The following is a 24,700-nucleotide window of genomic DNA, read 5'->3' on the forward strand; positions in this document are numbered from 1 at the left end:
AAAATCAGCTGGTTAACCCTTTGAAGCCGAAGCTCGTCTTCATAATATTTACGAATCCAGACCGTACCGCGAAGAAAACACTTCACTTAACCATTAGAAGTCGAATCAGGCGGTACCACATAAGATTTAACAAACGAACATCCCGGTCAAAGCCTTAAACACCACATAGGAGGACAGACTCGGTGCCTGGTTTAACGCAATAGGATGGATTTCTTGAAGCATTCCCTAACTTCATGCTATCCCCCAGGGTTAAGGCAGCCACAGTATAAAGCTAACTACACACCTCAATGTCTGTATCCATATATACAATCCTACACGCATCACCTTGGCACTGCACTCAAGGATCTATAATTTTTTCTCGTCTGCTAGTGACAACTGTTTAATGATGCAATCTCTAGTCTTATGAAATCAAGCACATATTTTCCTCATTACTTCCCACATACATGCCTCAGCAAACATACCCTTCGCTTCAAGCAAGTTCAAAATACAACACGTAGTGAGTAGTATACTTTTCACTCACGTTTCTATCTGCTTGTGTCTACTGACCTTTGGTCTAGAGGACAAAACCGAGGTTTGAGATGCCTCAATCAGACCATACTCTTGTTCTATTCAAACAAAAAATTGTTGTAATGTAGAACTGATTACGTCCCGATGCAAAAACAAGGAGTCGTTAAGCTCTGACACGACGCTTTTGTGATTCCTAATAGGAATGTTTCGAATCTGGGCTCGAAAACCAATTACCTTGACTAAGCACCTTTAAATAATCTGGTCACTCAACATCAGTAAATAATTTCTAAAATCCTTACTGATGAAGTGAAATGTTCTTTACGAGAAATATTTCACACTGATCGCGTATTTATGGTACTCATTATCCCTGAATTGTAATAACCTCAAATCAAAACAGTGTAGGGGAGCCAAAGTCCTTCCCTAATATACAAGAAACATACACGACAAAGCGCGCGTACATACCTCTGTGTTGGCTTACTAGCTGGTCGTCAGTACTAGATACCACGAATAGTTCCTACGCCGCCTAGATAACTCAGCCTTCACCACAGTCCAAGGGAAAGCCCCTCTAGAGAATCAACATTCGAGGTTACGATTACACTGATCACGTCCGGAACATGATGCATGCCTCCCACAAAATGACGCCGTGAATCGTGCTCAGAACTGTCAACAGATTCTACGCAGGATAAAGTCATATTTCGAACCAGAACTCTCTCTTCGCGTGTTCAAAACGGCGTGAAAATGCATTCCTTGAAGCACACAATTTTTCAAATAAGTGACTATGTATAACTGATTGGCCTTCATATTTATTTACTGAGTCATCTATTGTAAACATATCTCAAACTGCACAGTGAAAAAAATTGATATTTTTCTTTGTACCTGGAGAGGCAGGGTCGACCTACAAACCTCGATTTGTGTGGTCAGGAGTTCTTTGCGATGGGACTAACTGTACGGGTTTCCCCCAGAGACAAGTGCCTCACACAGGGGTGTTGATTACGCAGAAAGATATGTTACGATACACACGTGTACAAGTAGTTTTATCTGTGTGATGATAAAAGCTACGTAATGCCGTGGTGACCTAACTTTGATAATAACGCGCACATACCTACAAAAAAAACAAACAGTACCAACGAAACAGCGGAAAATGTGTGAGAAATGAGAAGATCAACATTCTACCTCTGATTTTGGGAGCCATCTGATCATCTACTCCACTGGTTCTCAAACTTTTTCCTTCATATTTCATCACCCACGTCCCAGCTAATGAGTACAAAGCCACTGCTCCATCTTATTTACCAGTTCCACAAAATTGGGATCAATTTGAGACACAGCACACCTCACATCGCATTCGTGGTTCAACAAACAGTTTCGTTTTGTGCTCTTTGTGAAGGCAAGAGTGGGAAAATCCTATTTCACACACGTAGGTACTTGGAAACTGCAATAATTGCATCACGGCCTCCCCAACTACCACAGGATATTCATCGTGAATTGTTAAACAGAAAGACTCTATCGGTACACAATGATTCATCGCTTTCTTCAGAGTACTTCTCCAACACTTTAACGGTAAATTTTAATGTATATTCCGAGATGTGTTCGTTACCCAACGAAAACCAACTTTTACCCCTTATTGTGTAATTTACCCGTGTTCGGGAAGCACTGATCTACTACTAAACTATCCTCCTTTGTCTTCCATTGCACGTCGCATAGCAATTTACATTGTTGCCAAACTGAATGACATACGGAGTAAGATCTGGCAACTCAGCTTTCCACCATTTATTACCACAGCGAGGCACAAGGGTGGAGCACAGATTCTCTACGCTGAGTAAACGAACGCATTCCCACTAGGGTTATATATTTATACCACTGGTCACAATTATTAAACGTGTTGCATAATGTTGACTTACAATATTACATACGTAATTTAGAGGCGCGTTTATGATACAATTTCGTACTGTTTCATATGCCTGGTTACTGTAAGTAAACTGAAGAAGAATAAGAAGAAGAAAGTTTCAACAAACGCTACACATGAGATGGTAAAGTTGCGTCATATTGTGATATAATAAATATATATTATTTAAATCTTGTCCGTCTAATCACAATAAATTTTTATTAAATATTAAAATATTACAATAATTAACATTTAAAATTTAAAATATTAAATGATGTTCTTTATCGTACATTATTTCGATAAAGAACATCATTTAATATTTTAAATTTTTTAAATGTTAATTATTGTAATATTTTAATATTTAATAAGAATTTATTATGATTAGACGGACAAGATTTAAATAATATAAACGCTACACATTTTCGAAGATTTGCTGTCATACAGTACTTTAGCGCCATATATTGAATGGTACGAACTTCGCTCCCACCTCAAAAATTCGCGCGTCAGACTGATTTAAAAAAAAAACAGTACGAAGTCGCGTTGGTTTCCAGTGGCACAATGTTCATACAAACTTTAGTAAAACTCAATTACGTGCGCCTAAAAAGGCCATGACTTTTTCCAATAGCGCTGTGCAGTGTTACATTATTTACTTACGGCGAGTAGTAATTCAAACTCAGTTTTGTCCATATCACGTGTTCCTTCACAAGCAGCAGAGCATGTACAGAGTTATATAACATCACCCATCCTATACCCAACAAGCACTACCAAAAGGTTACCACAAGAACTGCAGTTACAACTTATAAACATAATTCTAGATACAGTCTTTCCTTACTCTAAAATACGTCCAACTTAAAACCCAAAACAAAATTACTTCGACGGAAGATAAAGTTTAGAGGCTTGCTGTAAAAGAATGCAATGTTACTCATGTACACGGTCCCCCAAAAAGATGTACACACATTATAATACGGAATATTAATTATGCGTGACTTCATATTTTTGAAGCACGTACAGGATGAGCACAAAACAACTTTACATTTTCAAAACATCACACAAACCAACTGAAGCATATTCATAACTTCACAGCCACACCAGTCGATAGAAAAACTCTCAAAATTTATTTTTCAAAAGATCTGGGAGACTTGTTGCTTACCTCCGCTAGATTACACTACTTTTCAAAATGGCTACCCTATAATAGCGGAAATTATATGCTCGCAACCGTCTCCAAAATCCTGCGTAAGAGCTAACTTATGAGACCGTGTAAACTTCTTTTGGTTGAGGCTCAGAAACCAGAAATTTTGGCCGTACGATGCAAATTCTACCGTGGACTGAAAAAAGTAGTTTCATTTTAACATGAACACTAAAGTGAGCCCAACTGGCAACTGGAAGAGGATTCGAACGACTTCATCTTCCAACATGGGGGGGGGGGGGGGCACCTCACTTCCACGTGGCTTTTCGGAACCCCCTTACCTTCTCCGTAAGCAGATCGGCCGTGTGTGAGCCAATGACGTCGTGTGGTGCATATGGCCGCCGAGATCGCCAGACTTAACTCCGTGCGATATTTTTCTTACGTGGTTACATAAAAGACAAAATGTCAGTCCGAAACTGCCGTAATCATTGCCATAGATTCTTCCATCACTAGGGACACTAACTAAGCCTATTTGAGGTGTGTACAAAACTTTGAGAGTTTGGTCTGTGCTGACAATTCTATGTGCCTTTTTTGAAAAGAAAAGAAAAATCTTATGAAGGTAAACAATAACCGAAACAGAATACAGGTATCCCTCGATTTACGCCGGGGATGCGTTCCTGGACGAACCGGCGTAAATTGAAACCCTTTTTATAACGTAAATCAATTTGGAAGTCAATGACGTGTGTTCCCAGAACTCAAACATTGACGAGTAATATAATGGCATTACATTTAAAGTTCTGAAATAATATAAATAAAACAAAGGGAATTTAAAAAAATATATTTTATACACTTACAATCGGCAATTCGTTGGTACCAGCGATTGACTGCGATTATTTCATGTGATTGATGTGTACAGTCATCTCTGCTGTTATGCGATAGTTGCATTCATGTAAGACGCCGACCTATAGAAAATCGCGTAGTAAAAATAACCCCGGGACCTCCGCAGAGATTAAATTAGTCCTTTGAAAGTTTAAAGCGAAAGGAATGAAATTGCATAGGAGCAAACTCGCATATGCAAAAAGTTTGCATTTCACAAAGAACTTTTACCGATTCATCGATCTCATTGGAGCAAATTCGCTTTAACGAAACATACGTAATTGCAGAGATGACTGTATTTATAATTTTTATTTAAAATCAGCGATGTAAGAATTACGATTTATTATAAGAATCAGTACGATAAACATTGTAAAACGTTATAAATAATATTTTTTTTCCACTTTTTGACTTTCTGGTTTCAAAATCGGCGCAAATCGAGGGTTACCTGTAATTCACTCTTACCTTCAAGAAATTTGATCGAAAATGAACGTCTCTTCCTGACATCGGGGATATTTCAACTTCCGCATTTGTCGTCAATAACCCCGTTCCCTCACAATTTCTACTACCCTTATCACCGTAAACAAAGCGTTTAAACAATTTCGTGATGGATCTGACACACTGGACAGTTACTTTGGGTAAGAAGTAACATTTTGTAAAACTTGGTCTTATCCTTTCCTAATTATTCTTTATTTAGAATCAAGATCGGATTAGCATCTTAGCCAACTATCTCTTCCTTTATCTAAAACGGTATTAGCTCTGTATGATCAGAAGATTTCACGGCGACAAAGTATAATGAATTCTTCTCGGGCTACCAGCCGTGTGAAATGCCTAAACGGAGAAAAATCCGTTTCGAGAACATCTTCGTCCTCGTCCTCACGGTCCTGAGCAGCCCGAGAATAATTTGTTATAAAGCATTTACCTCTCCAATATGATACAGCAGGATGGTGCACAGTATTAATATTTATGACTGCACACTTACGTTATCTAATAATCTAAAAGGAAATTCTGTTGTTCTCTTTCTAAACTTTTGGTCGTCTCTCTCCAATGTCGCGTTCAATCTGAGGTCCGGATGCAAATATCAGAAACAAATTCGTCTAAATAACAATTTTCGTTGTTAAAAACAATAAACATATCGTCTACATACTTCCTGTAACAGACTATACTATTGCTATTAATTGCGTAATTATTATTTTCTACGGACTGTATCGGTTGTCAATAAAATTGATACCCTATCTTATAAACAAGCAAAATTTGTTCTTGAACTATTAAATAACTTAAAATAAATTCAACGCAAACAATTATAACATCTGCCAACAAGCTTAAACATTTTTGAACTGAAACATCGTAAATTTATGGCCATTGATATTAAAGATTTGTATACATGTCAACATTCAAATAAATTAGTCTATAACTACGCTAAACCGTAAATGAAAGTAACAAATACAGATTTAAAATATAATAAACGGCGCTATAACCCAGAAGACAGCCATTTTAGCGTTACAATGGTCTATCAGAAATAATCAAAACTGACTACAAATTCCAATAAAACTTCCTCGAACAACTCAGCAGTTGAACAAAAGATTTAACGAAGTCCATCCACTTCACCTGCGAAGGTGGACGCCTACTCATTTAATCGGCTTAGCACAAATTCCTCGTTCCTCGGCGTGTCAGTTCCTACAGTCCACCGTCCTTTAGTCTTTGTGCGGAATATTGTCCTTTGTCTCACCAGAACTTCTACAGAGGAGATGACAAATGCGTATACAATTTCGGTTGAGAAGTGTAAAGAGATGAGACCATTTGAAAGACGGGCGAAAATGGGGGAATAATATTACAGTGGATCTTAGGGAAATGGGGTTAAAGAATGTGAATTGTACTCTTATGGCTGAGGGCAGAGATCGGTGGACTTCAGTTTCCATAAAAATGTTGAGAATTCCTTGCAAGCTGAGATGAATACAGTTGAGACACTAAAGTAAGTTAAGTCATTTGTACACAATGGAGTGTCGTAACAAACCTGTTGAACCTTCCCCTCCACCATCCAAGTTTCAGAGATATCTAAGGTACAGCTTACGTCACTAGACAAGTCTTTATGAACAAAATCGTAAGTTACAAATGTTCGTTGCTAGTATTTTCAGTAATGGTATTATTCGTTTCTTTTCTTCCTTCCAGTAGCCCCAATCAACCCTTCGGTCCGTGGTAACCATGTATACCATAACTCTGAATGTCTCTCACAGTGTGGACTTGATCCAGGTTTAATTTGGTTCTCATAACGAAGAACAAAATTTTCCTCAACACAATTAATACACTAATATTTACAATACTTTTCTTGTAGGTTCGAGAAAAAATTACTTTTTGAGGTACTACTTGGATTAATATTGTCCTTTAAGGTTAAACATATTTTTCCTACAGTCCATCTTAATCTGTTCACGATGTAACTGTTAAAGACTAAGCCATAACATGACATCGAAACGCTGAAAAACTAATTTCTTTTCTGATAAAAGGCGTACTCACTAAGAAGGTCAGTTCATTTGCCTTTTCAACTGAATGGCAGTGAAGAACCGAATTACATACGAGGTGCGATCGGAAAGTTTCAAGACTGTGTCAATAGAGGGCGAACCGGATGTAGTACGAACTTCTGCCGCTAGGGGGTGCGGCCTACATTCATAGTGAATCAGTGTGCCAGCCGGCATCATCGAATTAGCATTTGTTTCTTAGTTACGGGCGTTTTGGTAGTGCATTACACCGACCCTCCTGCGATTTCGGAATGGCGTGTGCATCAAATTTTGCCAAAGACTCGCCAAAACGGCTACAGAAACCTATGAAATGCCAAAGCACGCATTTGGGGAGTCCGCAATGGGTCGTGCACAAACTTTTGTGTGGCATTCACGTTTTACAAATGGCCGAAACTCTGTCGATGATGACGAGCGTTCTGGACGACCATCTTCGAGCACAACGCCCGAAAATGTTACGAAGATTCGGCAGGCCATTCACGAAGATCGACGTCGTACCATCAACGACTTGTGCGACATTGTTGGGATAGGCTGTCACTTGATTCTAAAGGAAGAACTCCACATGCGACGCATCCTGTCTGAGGACCAGAAGCAGAATCGACTTCTCGTTTGTCAGGAGCTCAAAGATCTTGCAAGAACCGACCCCAACTTCCTTTATAAGCTCCGTGTGACTTCTTCCTCTTCCCAAAGATGAAAATTCAGCTAAAGGGAAGGAGATTTGAGACTTTAGAAGAGATTCAGGCAGAATCGCAGATGGTGCTTGACAGGCTGACAAAGAAAGATTTCCAGGGATGCTTCCAGGCTTGGCAGCGGCGCTGGGATCGTTGTGTTCACTCCCAGGGGAACTACTTCGAGGGTGATGGATAAATTTAATACCTGAGATAAGTGTACGGGTTTTTATACGCGCAGTCTGGAAACCTTTCGATCGCACCTCGTACACTTAGCGAACGCGCGTATATTTGTTACACAGCACACAACGGAAAACTTGTTTATTTACTTAGTAGACAACGTCAAGGAGGGAAATTAACGCTTACAGAATTTGCATAAAGTATGACAAACATTAGTATTTGCGTTTCTTATCCAAATGGCGACTTGTGATGGTATGAAGGTTAAATGAGCCAAGACTGAATGCTCAGTGTAAGCTTAAGGCTATATAGCATCCAAAGGTTGGCAACTCTTTGCATGAACGCAAGCAATGCACTATAACTGTAAAACAGAACACGATCGCAGTTAAACGTACACGAAAAACATAGGGGAAGTCCCTGGGTATGCAGAAAAGGTTTTTTTTTAAAAATCAATTAATATTATTATTATTCCATCTATTTACCACTTTACAGGATATTTACTTCCATATACCCGAGACAAACCTTCCCTCTAAGGTACAGAATGCAGCAGCTATTTCCGAAATACATTTTGTTTTTAATACGCGCTACATGTATTATATAGTTATCATCATCATCATCATCAAGAGGCTTTCGTAAGATAGAAATTATGCATCAGCACACTCTTGGAAACAGAGCTTAAAGCTTAGTATAATGTACCCGATCCTGCATTAGAATTTGTTATACCTTAAATAAAAAGCAGGATCGGACCCGAAAGATTCAGCACAAAAACAGAATAAAGAAATGCACTACAAAACGAAATATGGAAGAACACAGCCAAATTAACACAGGCCTACTCATTTGCATGCAGAATGAAATATAAGTTACATGCCACACCAAATTTCAGTCATTTATTTAAATTCTGAACACAGAACAGCTCGGTCGATTTGTTGGTGTCGTTGAACACGGAACAATCTAACTAACTAGATGGCTTACGGAACCCGAAGGTTCATCACCGAATTAACCAAAGCCCTCCACCGGACCCTGTCCTGGGCCAACAAAATCCAGTCTCCTTCAACTCCTATCTCCCATAGATCCCGCCTGCGATTATCCTCCCATCTACGTCTACGTCTCCCCAGCGGTCTCTTCCCTTCAGGCGTCCAGACTAATACCCGGTGCACACCTCTTGTCCCATCCATGCGCGCTACATGCCCAGCCCATCTCATTCTTCTCGACTTAATCACCCTGACGATACTGGGGGAGGAAACAGATTTTTAAGATCGTCATTATGCAGTTTTCTCCACTCCCCATCGTCTTCTCTCCTAGGCCCAAATATCCTCCTCAACACCAAATTCTCAAACACCTTCAATCTATGTTTCTACCTCTGAGTGAGAGACCATGTTTCGCACCCATATAATTAAATTAACTGCATTCTCAGTCCGACTAGAACGTTAACATGTGCTGTGTGGGAAATCAAGGGAGAAAGTTCTAACTAAAGTTTGGTGTAGAGCCTTCATTGAACATACATAAAATCGTGAAACTCCGTAGAGCTGCACGTTTCTCCAAGGGGTATCCGGGGGTGGAGTCAGTTTCGTTACGCGAAGAAAGAACTGTTGGATGCAGATTCCCCTCACTGGCACACGGCGGATAAACCAGTCTGGGAGACTTAATTTACAAAATTCCTTCGGTCGTTAAATCCCACAATAAATCGATGACAAACGTAACCACAACACTCACAAATACTTTCATTAAAGCGAAGAGGAGTTCGCAAATGCCTACTGGTACACCCGTTCCTGTTATGTTTACGAAATTTGCGATAGTCACGTGAAGACAAGCCACTTCTCAACACGTGGCTTTGTACACATGCTGCCATCTCAAAAACTTCCACAGGACCAAATATCCCTAAAATTACATCCGACTGTCTCTTATAATGTTGGAAATTTGTATAGCCTTCTCTGTGAACGGACTTTTCCTCAGACAATCATGTCACGTGACTGTTCTCCGTTAAAACTTGACACCCAGAAATGTATTTCCATTCCAATCTTGCATCTCGTTTGCATAATATTGAAACCCCCCCCCCCCAAAAAAAAAGTATATACATATTCAATGAATGAAATAAAACTATTTTAATAAACTAAATCATTACGTCAGCACCGCCATATTCTTTTTGGGTCACCCTGTATATCAGAAGCAGTATTTACGATTTACAGCACAAATAGACACTTCCAAATTCAAGCACTATATTATATACCAGCAAATATTGAATTAACACAGCTGAATAGTGCAGGAAATGTCTTTTGGTCCTGACCTCGATGAATGGGGAAAACCCAATCTACGCCACAACGTGGTTAGAAAATGGGCAACACTGTACGTGCCTAACGTTGATGGGGGCCGTGAGATACCTGAGTAAGTCATAGACAGAGCCAGGGCAGTCTCTTGTCCTCGGGGTGAGAAATGGGAATTCGCACTGCATGTCGGACAATCGAGACTACGTTACCAGTCTGGGCTGCTACTCTAGACGTAAACCCAATGTAACATAACCTAACATTGTACTGTACACTGCAAAGACGGCGAACGATTCTACAAATGTGTGTTTCGACGTTTGTGGGGCTCGTCTTTCAAAACACCAAATGTGAATAGCTTCAATGCTGACAAGGATTTCTCAACCGCAAGAAATTTCCCTTATTCTTTAGCCGGAAAGAAAGCAGACTTACAAGACCTGTAAAACCTTATGACGTCAGTCCGAGAACTTTTTTTTTATCATTTAGTTTGCAGTTTGACAGCGATAACCAAACGAGCTACCTGTAATAGGCATGTGAAATGAGGGGTTGGGATTGCCCAAGGACAAGTTTGCAAATACAAGAAATAGTATTTGCAAGTCAGCCATTACAAACATGGCAACGGTGCAAAACGTTGAGGTTATGTGCTACAAATAAACCGTAAGATCATTTGCTTTCATTCTATATTAAAACAAGATCTGCAATACGAAAGGTTTTATATGTCCTACGAGAAGCTGAGTTAATTTTATTCCGTGGCTTATGTAATGATGTGCCAATTATATCCTGGTATTTGTCGAAGGAAAATCAAAAAAAATTGAATCCGGTTCTCCGGAATATGAAGACTTTCTGCAATTTTTCATATCATAATATTTTTTAAATCCACACATTTTACATACATTTGTTGAACCTAAGGACTAATTCTTCTACGCGGGATCCCTATTTCACACATTTTCGACAGATTTTATAATTGTGCAAGAAACCCGATATTTCCCAAACATCACACAGTGTAACTTCACACAAGACAGAATTAAGCATTCAGCTTTCAGATTTGTAATTTTGAAACCAAAACATTTGTCGTCGAGAAATATATTTTCAAACTCCACGATGGACAGAGCAGGGGAAAACAGGAAATAGAGAAATATTTTGTTCTTAAGTAAATTAACACGAACAACCATGTCACCTACGTCTTTAGCATCTGAAATTACTGAAATCCACACGAACAGGAAGACGTCAAGGCGGGCGGAGTAGCTCAGGGCCAGTTATAACAGCTTGAAATAAGGCGAGGGGAGACTCAAGAGGTCGAGGACCGCTTCCCAAAGGGCTCGTGGCGGTGTTGCCACAGCCAAGTACAGAATGACCATAAATTATTCATCATAATCCAAACACGAGTAACAGCTGATGAGAACAGGTAAAGGAGTTCTAATTTACGACAAAATGGGCACCATTTTGAAATTGGCAGGCGGTGATAAAAAGCCTGACGAAACCTTGCCCACTATTTCAGTGTCTAGCCAATACGCGCATAACACTCATTATCAGTACGAATTACCAGATCACAGCTGTAATATTATTACGTTGTAAACACATATTTTTTTTTGTACCGAATTGGGTAGTCTCATAAAAGTTAACGGACGTGTTTCAAGTACATACTGCCTTCATCATCTTCACCACCAATCACTACCCTGACGATGGAGGCTGTATGAAGCTTTGAAACACGGTAAATTTCTAGGAGACCACAAGATGCAATATCCCACAAGGCTATCATCTTAATACTCAACACCGTGGGAGCCTAAGATCTCAGATTTTAAATAAACTGTATGATTTATCAGTAGGACTGAATTAATGTTGGTATATTTCAGAGGTAAACTAACATTACTATTACGTCTGTTGGATTTCCAAACTCTTCGTCTGGAAATGAAACTGGGGAGTGAATCCAGAATTAAACTCACGAGACCACAAAATAAACATCAAAAGACTAGAAAAGGAAAAAAAAAAAAAAATCTGGATTAACAAAAGATATAAAAGCATGAGAGCTGAGATGTTTCTACTTAAATGGCGAATTAGGCTTACATGTACACATATCTGGGCACGGGCGACTTAAAAATATTACATTTTGTGAATATGAACTAAAGTTTTATAACTTTCACTGATATCATATGAGTATCCATAAAAATTTCTCTACTCCTGAAGATCAGTGATGTAAAAATAGACGTAACACTTCACAAGGCTATCTAAAAAAACATTACTAAGACAAAATACTTGTTTTATTAAACTTGGGGGGGGGAGGGGGAGAAAACATCAAAAACACCTAAGATTGCAGACAAGTCGTCGCCACTTCTTTATATTCAGGAAATATATAGTTCAAATATCAGCGTACAGTCACACACTATGCTGACTGACCATTTCTTGATTTTCCTCAGCCCCTCTTGACAGAAGCTAGGATAATGCCTTAAATATGGCCATTAATGCTGCCTTCCATATTCGCCAGATGGCACCACCTAAAGCATCATTGAACGCTCTACCGAGAGCAGGCATGGTTCAATTGAAACAATTCTTTTGTATACTTCTGTAATAATCATTAATTTTTGTAAACGAGACTATTATTCCGTTGTCTAGGTACTTTTCCAAACACAGCATTTTAAAAAAGTAGATTACCATCAATTTGTGGTGTAAGGGGGAGGTTCTCACCCAGTCGGGCCCCTCTGAAAGAATCATGAAATTGATGGCTTCAGAAATTGCATTACGTCAACTCTCGGGCTGCAAAATCTTCAAGTTACATAGCTCTACATTAGTCAATATTCAGGTAAGTGTCAAAACCTGAATATAAATGCAGAACTTCTTCCTGTGCGGACAATAACATTGCATTTTTTCTCTTTAAAACTCAAATTAATCTCTAAAGACATTTGCATCTCTCCTTATGTCACAACACAGTCATGTCCGCGTCAATGAACGCGTTAAGAAATACATTTGATGCAAGAGACTACTCGATACAACACGTCAAACACGGAATAAGAAGTAAAATCTCACAAACAGTACTCACCAGTCTTGTCAGCACTGATCATCATTTCGACCATACGTCCGGGCTCGACGAGACAGAACAGGTTGGTCTGCGTACCCGTCTCAGACAAGAGTACCCTCCGCGCAGGAAGGTGAAATTCTTGAACCAATTTGACGTCCTTGGCACGTAGCACTTTGCGATCCACCTGCATAGCGATGTTCTGTCTCCTCTTCATCATCAAAATCTCATGCTGGAGTTGCTTCAGCTGTTTCAATTCCACACTTTCATCTTCTGCCGGTTTATCAGGAGGTTCGACACATTCGCTGTTCTTATTCTGTGCAGACGTCTGCTGCGGAGCAACGATTCCTGTCGTCTGCAGTGAGAAAGTAAGGGCATCTTGTAAGGACTCTCGTGCCACACCCAAATTGTTGGTCTCCTGCGGTATTGGATGAACTGCGACAATGTTCTGTTCTTTACTAGCACATTCGGAAATAGTCTTCAGATTTCCACGTGAAATATCGTGATCATGAGTAGCGTTCTCCTCCTTAAGTGCTGGTTCAGCGTCAATCTTCAAGTTTTCATTCTCCCCATTCTTAGGAACTTCAGAGCGATGTTTTGAGTTTCCTCGAACAACATTACGCTCCTTTATATTAGATGAAGACTTGTGCTTCAGACTTCCCCACACAACATTCTGCTCTCTCGTGGTCGGCTCGGAGTTAGGTTTCAAATTCTCCTGCACGATACCACGCTGCTTTCTGCTAAGTTCGAAGCTCGGTTTCACACTTCCCTGCACAAGCACAGTTTTCAACGAATCGCTCATCACTTCCGCCTGCCCCACAAATGGTTTTATTACATTTTTTGCATTCTTGGCATCTTTAATTACATCCTGAGGACTCTTCAAAACTATGGTATTCGCTTTTGAATTGCTGCCTTCCTGCTGGACGACGGGTTTCGTCTGAGACAACGGCTGGAATATCAAAAACTTCCCCCCGACAATCCCCACGTTACTGTGAACAGCATCGATTGCCCCTACTGTAACAGTGCCTCCTGTACTTGAAACTTCTGTCACAGCAGCTACTTCTGGTACATCTTCTGCCGTTCCTAATCTTTCTTCCACGCCGACTTCAATTTTTGAACCTAACGCACCTTTTGGTGGTGTAACAGTTTTCATTTTGACAGACGATGCGGAAGATACGGAACCCTCATCTTTGCTAGGGTTAGAAGAATCCAAATTAACCTCCTTAACAGTCAGCCATTTCTGTAGAGAGCTATTCACTACATCCAGCTTACCAGCAGCACAACTTTGCAGTGTACCAGGACAATATTCTTGAGTTAGAGGCGTGGAAGGGCCCATCATCTTCACTACGCTTCTCACCGGCAACGTAGTCGTCATCTCGTGCTGCAAGTTACATAACTGTTTCCAACGCTGTTTTGGCTTCCCAAAATTAACGTCCTTCTTTGATCTCTTGGGCAAAGCATACGCACCACTCAACGATGGGAGTGTGAATTTGCGCACAATCACTTGTGGCTCAGAAGTTAATAGCTCTGGCAAAGCATACGCACTTCTGAATGGTGGGAGTGTAAATTTGCGCACAATCACTTGTGGCTCAGAAGTTGATGGTTCTGAGTCCGGTGAGGATTTCAATTGTATGGGTTCAAGTGGTAGTACTGAACATGAATCTTTAAAATGAGCAGGCAACACATGAAATATTGAGGACTGAGCTTCTTTCTTGTCTGTGTGTGAAGCAGGAGTGTATATTTCACAATGCTCGTTTCGTGTTCGTTTATTACGGTATTGTCGGAGTATAGGTCTTCCATGCAGCGCAACTTCTTCTTCTTCTTCTTCGGCAGCACACTTTACATGCTGCATGGCTCCTCAAAATGCAATGCAGCCAACATCACCATAATAATAATAATACACCTGTAACAAACAGAAAAAAGTATCTTATAGCACAATGCAGAATCAATCTAATCCTGTGCATCATTAAGATAAAAAATTAGCATACTAATAAGCGGTACGCTGGAGTCAGAACAGCGTAATGTGATGTACAACACCGCCATAAGGAATTTCTGGACTACAGTGTGTTGTTGTGTAAATGCAATAACTTATTTCTTGTTACCTTTTACTAAATTTACTCTATCAATACTTCAGTAGCATTGAAATATACACATTTACAAAATGGCCACCTTCCTTTATGATATATATATTAAATATAAATCTTGAATGATCCTTGCGATGCGGCATGTCTCATGAACAAGAACGGCGGCAATAGACATGGTCAATCTATTTGAAAATGCGACAGACTCAAAATACTCTCCCACACTCATTCAAAGTCTCAGGAAAACAAATCCTTAAATTAAAAATGCAACATGGGAGGCATCAGGTTCGATTCTTGGCCCAGACACTGGCTATCCTAACAGACATTTTTCGTGCTTTTCCAGAGTCCATCCTGGCAAATGCTATGCAGTGCCATAAATTTGCCCATAAATGCTTCCATATTCTTTACAGTTCATTAATCATCCTAAATTTAAACCTGTATAGTCTTCAGGTGCTGAAATCATTAAATAACCTCCCCCCCCCACACACACACACACACAAAAACAAGGTTCTATGATAAAACTATGCCGAAATTATACGTTGTGCGACTCATCAACATTTAATCCTAAATAAATACAAAATACATCTTAATTACAGACTCAGACTGCGGTCTACTGGGTTGTAATGCTATATTGTTTTATAGGTGGATCAGTGGAATGTGTCACAATCTTCTACCCTCAAAATGGAGACAATATGTTCCTTCAAAATACTACTTGGCAACAATACCCGAAGATTATAATCCACATTCTCACCACCACAAAAATTTCAAAACCTCACACAGGTTACTTCAAATTTCCATACACAAATAACTTTGAAATTGCGATGGCAGGTTAGTTACTGCTTAATAATTCACCTGCTGCCACAGATTTGGAAATAATAAAGTACCACTCGGAAACACCACGGTGATCTGGCATTATGGAATTACCGAATACAGAACGGCAGAATGAAAATGAAACAAGACCAGAACTACAGGCATTGTAAAAATATGAACGCAGAAAACAATTAATATCATTGGACTACAACAGGTGCAGAGAGGGGTGAGGTAGAGTGGCACAACAGATGAGGAGCCTCGATCAGATATTTGCAAATAAGTGTATGCAAGCTTCTTCAATGGCTCTGAGATTCACAAAGAAAGTACATGCATATTTCTTCAACCTCCAAGTCTTTAGGCAGAAGACATTCATTTGGGGGGAAGTACACAGGCCGAGAAGTGCATTTAAAAAAAAAAACTTCTGAAGATAGTATAAGTCCAAGACAGAGAAAGTAGGAGAACAAATTAAAAAATAACAAAGAGTTTCTCATACTCTTTTTCTAATACTGTTTGGGTGATTAAATGAAGGATGATATGGACAGCATAAGTAGCACAAACAGCGTAAATACTAAGAATGGTTCAAAATTTTACAACGGAAGAAATCATTTGAAAATCTCAGGCATTGTAAGTAGTAGTTGTTGTTGTTATCTGTAGCTCTGCAGTCCTAAAATGACCTTGGCCTCCCCACACGACGATGGGTTCTTAATCTATTTAGACGCTGGTAGGGCTCGGCCCATCACAAAGCCCCTGCCTGTACATGACAGCACGTCACAGAACGGACAAACGCCTCGAGTGGGATTCAAATCCACAGTCGCAGTGTCCAAGTGAACAAGGCCCATGTCCCAGACCGTACGATCAATAGATGTAAGTGGTCTATAATAAAAAATAATTAGGAAAAGATGCAAGACTAATATCAAAATAAATCTTCCAGGAATAGATTGTGAAGATGCGACATACAGGAAATCTGGAGGAAGTGGGGGGGGGGGGACACGGAATATCAGCCAAGACTGCCCAAACCTTGCGAGGGGTCAAGCGATCTGGTCGAAGTTAACAACCTCAGTCCAGGGCGGCCAATTCTGAAATATATTCAGAGAAACATCCATTTATGATTCCTCTGTGATTCCATTCTGAACTGACAAAAACCACAAATGGAAGGAGGAAAATTTACTTCCTGAAACATGAATTGTAGTGTTTCACTAGACAAGCAAGATACATGATTCCCCTTCATGCCAAAACATAACTAATGAAGCGCTTTCTTCAATCTGAAATATTAATAGCTTCATATCTAAGGTTCAATATATTTAGCATAAATAAAACATAAAACAAGCGACAGCTGAAGGAGATCAGATATGATGCTCTTTTGAGTTCTGACACGATGTGGATTGTTCGGCAGATGCCGACGTTTCAGAGAAACATACCGTCTCCATCTTCAGGGCTGAAGTCAAAATGCTGGAAATTAGAGGAATTATACAGAATGGCAGGAAGAGAACTAAGAAGGAATGGGCCCATCAGAAATGTTAAATTACTTTACAGAAACTGTAAAACCAAATTCAAAAGCAGGAATACATAGTCACCACACAGTAAAATTATGTGAGAAGTTCCTCTGTTTTATGTTGCAATTAGCCACCGTCGGATGTATGTATGTATGTATGTATGTATGTATGTATATATATATATACACACACAAATGTAACTTTCTGAAATTTATATGCACAGTGAATTATACACAAGGTCTTGAATCACCACAGCGACACTCCACCTGCGAAGTTGCATTCGTTTCAACAAGTATTTAAAATCATCAACTGTCCTTAACTTTCTACAGATCTGTATCACCAAGATACACCCAATTTCACCACCAGACAAATGGATTTGAAAAAAATTACTTTCAATTCTAACAAAACAAATTTCATGAATTTTTTTTACTACCAACAAAAATTGTGTTAATCAAGTAGAAAGTGTACAAGGATAAAACAATCGAAGACGCACAAACAACTGAATTTCTTGGCCTACAAATTGACAGCAACTTAAAACTGGAGAAATTATTCAATACAAAGGTCAGAATGACTTTCACATCACTCATAAAAAACAGAAACTTTCAAAATTACTTACTTCCACTCGATCCAGTCACATGGAATTATTTTCTAGGAAACTCAACAGACAACAGAAGGTACTTTACACTAAAAAAATAAAATCATTAGAGAATAGCAGGCAATAAACACAGGGAATTAAGAAATTTAATATTCTTCCACAAGCCAGCAAATTCTTGCTCTCATTACAATCATTTGCAGTGGATGACAGAAAAACTCAGATACCCACAATATAAGTACAAGACACAAACACTGAACTCAGTAAATATATAAAAAAAGGAGTGTTCTTCAATAATCTTCCCCCCCACTATTAGAAGTCTGAATCATGATATAAAGCCAGAATAATGTACCTCAATGACAAATTCTCAGCTATTGTACATAAATGAAAGCAACAGTGGTTATACTTTTCAATGAAATTATTTTTGTGGTAATAATAACACTGACTGTCATAACTATGCAACTTATATTTGGATTAGGACCGAGTATTGTACTTGTGCTATGACATGTTCTACATCCTTGACTTGGGCCAATAAATGATCTACAGAATGTAAATAAATTCTATTCTATTCCATTATTATTTGGAGAAAAAGCAGTACAACTGCCAAGCTCTGAATCCCCATCACCTTTAGCAACCCAACGTTAATAAAATCAGTATTGCCATTGCCAAGATTTGAATATGCATTGCCTTTAGTAATTCAACATTTTTTAAAAAAAAAATATTTTTAAACAGCATGCTTCAATACTAATAATACAAAGCAATGTGAGTGAATGCAGTCAATGTTTTAAATCCAAAGAGAAGTGAAGAAGTCACACCTGACACCACTGGAAAAGAAAGAGGAACATTTTATTTATATTTGCTTCCATTACACAATTTATATTACATTCAAATAATCAAATGTTTCGCTTATTTCATTGTGAGACCAAAATGGTAGCATTGATCTGGTAACACTTCGATTTACATACAATAGTTTCACTCATATAGGATTACCCTTTCTAACGGCACAAGACTAGGTTATAATCCGTCAAAGTACTACACTTCAAATATTGAAATGGTAACTGCAGTATTATAACACATGCATTCAAAGCTCATTTTTACCAAAAGTCTTTAATTATAACGATATTATCTAAATTCCGGTTCACTTCTGATGATCACAGACGGATCAGTAACATGAATGAAAAGAAACACTCCGTATCAAGGTCATTAACCTACAAAGGCAAATTTGTATTCCTTTTTTCGGTTTACTTTAAGCCACGAGGCTCCAAGAAACGTGTCTGTGAAACATTATTTATTAAAATATATAATTTCTCATTCATGATTATTCCACATGGGCAGATGAAATTTTGTCATTACCGAACACCACTGTTAGAACGCAACAACGAAAATACAGTTTAAACAAATACATTCAGTTTACATTAAACAATGTACTTACTCATTTTTGTGGCCACCTTATTTAGTGATTTTTCTCAAAACTTGGGTAATTCCCCGTAACGAATCCATGCTGCACACAACGTACGTCTCGGGTATTCACCGAGCGCATAAGTATGGGAATACGTATGCACAAATCATTCCGACGTCATAACTTACATTTCGAAAATACGTTAAAATACATCAAAAATAAATCAACACAAATACAAAAAAATAATCTATTTCTTATTTTTTCATTTCACTTCAATCACGTAACCCTAACTCATTTGAACCGTATAAGGGTACCGTACGGAACCATCTTCTGGACTGCGGCGCTCCTAGCCAATGCTGAGCGATGACGTCACACAGCATTGCCAAGCGTTGCACAAAAATATAAAAATGATTTCACAAACGTAATAGCTGTTATCACGTTCGATTTTACGTCATGCAACGTAACTTTTAATATTTAGAATTTCACGCTAAAACATTAACACAGACGCGGAAACCGTATCGTACAAAATGTTGGTTATATTACCCCAGTTGTTTCGTCCCTCTGTCGCTACAGCCAGAACTTCGAACATCGAAAACAAATGAAGATGTGTGTGTGTGTGTGTGTATTGCTTGTTGCTACTACTACTACTACTACTACACAGGACAAAAAACCCCGAAAGAATGTTCATTCTCATTTGAAAGTGGGCGAGAATCTAAAATAAAATTGGCATTTTGTGTATGTTCGCTTCTGGCTCGAAAACGGATAAACTGACTTGCACCAAACTTGGCAACCGTATTCCATGAGACCAGGAACAGCGCCAAGACCAGAGTGGTTTGTTTCGAAGATGAAATCACAGAAACAAAGACCACGACCCAGAAAAGTTAACCTGTGTTAGACCGACGCCACGACCAAAGTTATTTGTTTCGGCAAGGATATTACGGGAACAACATTCACAGTCCCCAAAGAACTGCCCTAGGTTGGAGTACCGATGAAAATTTTTTGTGGTTCGGAAAATACGTTAGAAGAATTCAATTTTTTGCGGTGAGGACATTAAAGGAATTAAGGTCACAAACTCGAAAAATTGAAATGGGTTCGAGTCCCGGTGAAGGTGTTATGTTTAAAGGAAAACCTGTAACTATACAGAGCGTTCCGTTCTTCTTTATCGTCATGATCTCTTTGAGATATTTTGACTAGAACACAACATTTTGCCATAAACAATTTGTATTTACAGCATTATTAATATTGTACCTCTGTAGCAAAGATTAAATTCTGCACATAAAATAACACTGTATTCTGATTTAAATTTTCATTCCATTTATAGTTCAATAATTTTGCATTTCCTTTTGACGTGAAAACGTCTTTAAAATCGATGCCGGGTGTGGGGAGGCAATCGCGCCCAAATGAGCGACAGTTTCTGTCGAAGTAATTTCAAACTTCAATAACTCGGCTCAAAATAGACGTAGCGCCGCCATCTTAGTCTCGTTTTAAAGAGGAAGGATGAAAGTTTGTGCAAGTACCGCTCCGACATTCGTGGCGGCCGGACGTCGCGAACTGCGCACGCGCAAATTGAACCCACGATTTTCGACTTTCCGGATTCGACACGTGTCCATAAACGGGATCATATCTCAGAGACTAATTATCCGATCCGAGTGAACCAAGTGTTGTTTTGAAGAGGAGTGTATATGTTACAACTCATCCTGGCCTCCAAGTGTGTATCTGAAAAACTCAAAAAGATACGAGGCTGTGAATTTGAAAAAGTTTGAAAATTTCCCGATTTTCTTAAAATGTCGCGATATATGAGCGCAAAGTCACCCAGAATTACAAAAATGTTTAATTTCAATATACTATACACGATTTAAGTTTTCACGAAAATAACTGCAGCAGTGTCCGACACTGCCTATCAATTTTTTCCCCGAAAATATCATACAGGATCAATAAATCCAGTATCAGTTCTAAAATCTGAAATGTTCCTTAATGTAATTTCCATCGGAGAAACGTAATCTGAAACATTATTTTTATTTCTTCCTATTCAATACTGTAAGTATATTCCTTTCTCAAAATTCAATGAGTGAGTTTCCTCCCATGTTGCATTCTTTATCTTTGCTTTGTAACGCAACTTAAATTCCTAACTACACGACGGCAGATGCTGTAGATGACGGAAGTCACTTTCAGAAGAATGAAGCATGACGCTTGGTTTTCAGGAAAAATGAATTGTGAAAATAACTGACATCATTTTTCAGATCTTCCACGAAGAAGGAAAATGCAATCTGGCAGGAGATAAGCTCACAAATGTCATAGATTCAACCGATGTCATGGAAATGACGCTACTATGCACGAGTAGCGGCCCTCAAATCGGGGTTGAGCACTTCGCCTCGAAGCAGCATTGGTCGACAATCACGTGATTTGGCATGTGCTCTGACCCCTACAAACCCACGACTAAGGACTAGGATCTGAGATTCTCACGTTAGATTGCTAACGTTTCGGAGGTCGTTAGTGTGTCCATCATCAGGACGAGGGCGATATTTATAATGCATAATATCAGCATAGGTATGTTACAATTTCTGAAGATGCCAAATGTAAGCCGAGAAGTGTTCGAATCTTATCGAAGATTTCAGAATAATAATTCATCGTTTCTGATTGGGTACTTAAAGTGAATAATGATCCTAAAGCATATGTAAATATTTATCTGATTGGCTGGATTTTAGAGACTAGGTTACTAGTCGGCTGCAAAATATACCAGGATTTGACAGTTAACTCGGCTTGTAGGAACGTACGCTGTGCACACCTGCTCAGTATGGTTATATAAGCCTACTGCGTAACGATTCTCGATATACTACAAATAAGCTGCCTATCGATACTAAAAACCAACTGTTACGACTTCATTCTCGGAACTTCGTAGCGTCTTATTGAAGTATATGAATTTCTAAGTAGTCAACGAGTAACCCAATATTCCACAAAGACATGTTACGTATAAATAAGAATGTCAATTGATTCAAAATTTTAACCGATTAACAATGACATAACCTATTGTCACGAAAGAATGCGGATTAAGTATTAACGTCGTATACAGTTCCGTTCACGGTTTCGCCTTTTTCAGTCGGGTTGATAGATCTTTAGATTGCATTGCATTCAGCTGTGTTTCGTTTCTTCAAAACTGCTTATTTTCGTAGCGTGTGTAACGGAAACGACATGCATAACACTGAGAACCATTCACATCGGAACGACAGCAAAATAGATTTTATAATTATCTCTGGGATACAGGCTTTACGTGTCGAATGCAACTTTTCTGCAGTGTCATCGAGCGTTACATATCGATTATCGCTATAAAGAGGGGTTGGTAGTAGTGGCTTATTTAATCGTACAATAAATCGTCTTGTGTGCAGCATATTATAGTAGTTAGTATTAAGATTAATGAATATTAACGAAATGTTATGTTCGTACAGATTATGGAATATGTGGTTTGTAATGATCACGTAATTTACCGACATATTCACAAATCGGCAGTTTGATTGTTTTGATGTGATGATATATGAAATAGCATGTCACCGAACACGTGTTGCTTGCTGGTAGCCGCTGGAGTGTTAATTGAGTCCGCCATAACCTGAAAGTATACATTTTAGTGCGGTTGTCACGGATTAAACCTGCTGATATTTTCCGATTCAAGATTTTTTTTTTCTGAAGTACCAGACATGTAGGGACTATTATACAGAATTTTCATTTTAATATACAACGCTTTTTACCATTTTATTCGAAAACAAACAGGTATGTGCACTTATATTTAAGTATCTAATTAATTTGCACTTAAAGCATGAAAATTGTTAGTACATTGTTAGAAAATTACAAGTTACGTCTTAACAGTGAAACAGTCGTAGAAATGATAATGAGTGTTGTGTCCACTTCTCTACATTGGACTTCCGGTACGCCAGCATCCTTGTGTAAATACCCCAATCTCTGCACCATTCTGGCTGAATTATCGTGATGCTTTCCTGACTTCCTGTATATATCGAATTGCATTTGGTCAGTTCGAACTGACAGCCCGAAGTTAATGTGAATGTTGCTCATGTAGGCGTGGGCATACCGAGCTGACAAAGCGAATGACCGTGTCACTGCCACTAACGAATATACACGGGCGTGGTTTGGCACGCAGTTAAGGTTGAACGAAAATGAATACCAATCATTATGAAACCATTGATACTTACTGACAACAATGAAATGGTTTTTTTAAGTTTCTGAATCTGTCTGTACTCAGGATGGTCAGTCCCTTTGAATTTGTCGAATATTCAACCGACCTAAATCGATACTGAGTAAATTTTTCATTACGACTCTGACGTAGCTTTGAACCCTGGGCTTTCGATTACAGTATCTTTGGTGGAGCGGCACAGAACATTGTCACGTCTATGATTTTTGTCGTGGAAAGTTGTACATAATCTCCTTTACGTTGATGATATGATATATGACACAAGGAAAGCTTCAACATTTTCCTTATGATAACAATAAGGAAAAACTGTACCAAATGAGTAGGCCTACATAGTAGTTCCATACACAAACCTTAAACTGAAGGACAAGATGGACTTTCAGTCAGTCATTTAAAAGCAAACAATAGATTTGTAAACATCAGCGTATAATAATCGTTCAGCCCCAACCAATGCTGTGGAAATACCAGTATGTATTTAATTACGTCACTAACTGGCAACACTGTGGACAAAGTTATTATAAGCTACAGTGCTTGTGGAATCTACGGTTTTGAACATCTGAATCGCGGTCTGCCATGTTGTGACGTCACATGGTCTTAGTACGTGGTCAACAAAATATCTGAAGACATAACCTTAATCTTCAATGTATGATCAGAAAGCCTACAACTCGTTTTTGCCGCTCGTCATTGAAGGTTTTAAAATTAACAGGAATTGTTATATCCATCAATAAATTCATTTCAAAATAGTGAGATATCGGAATTCTGCAATTATCAGAAAATTTATTAATAAAATGTGAGTTTATTCCAATTCCAATTTATTTTTGAAAATTGTTAATCCTAATTTAGATATTTGGTAGAAGTGCGTGGGCGGGAGGTCAGCTCTTTGCAAGGGACATCGCAACACAGCGGATTCGAACCCATGATCACAGCGGTTGAAAGGTCAACTGTAATCGGTTCAAGCTATTATTAAATCTCAAACGAAATTGAGATAGTATCTGCAGTGTTCAGTTGCTGTAACAGTAACACGTGATTACGAATCATTGTGGTTTCTACATAGAAGTTTATTTGTTGAGGTGCATTCAGACTGATAAATGAGTGTCCCCCCCCTCCTCCCGACTCCTT

General features: G+C 38.8%; 1 protein-coding gene across 4 annotated transcripts in view; it reads right to left on the bottom strand.

The window, feature by feature from the left end:
• LOC110828964 (uncharacterized) overlaps positions 1-24,700 on the bottom strand; it is a 112,887-nt gene that overhangs the window by 12,373 nt on the left and 75,814 nt on the right. For 2 of the 4 annotated variants that reach the window (XM_022062198.2, XM_022062203.2), the window contains exon 2: positions 13,036-14,914. In XM_022062198.2, the coding sequence (XP_021917890.2) occupies positions 13,036-14,863 (1,828 nt within the window). In that variant the 5' untranslated portion in view covers positions 14,864-14,914. Of the gene's footprint in view, positions 1-13,035; positions 14,915-18,011; positions 18,080-19,419; positions 20,304-24,700 lie in introns of those variants that run through there. The other 2 variants (XM_022062199.2, XM_022062200.2) reach the window with 2 other exon arrangements.

The sequence above is a fragment of the Zootermopsis nevadensis genome, unplaced genomic scaffold (genome assembly GCF_977971745.1).
Source record: "Zootermopsis nevadensis isolate Lab colony 2312 unplaced genomic scaffold, Znev_1.0 Znev_ptg000030l, whole genome shotgun sequence".
Lineage (NCBI taxonomy): Eukaryota > Metazoa > Arthropoda > Insecta > Blattodea > Termopsidae > Zootermopsis > Zootermopsis nevadensis.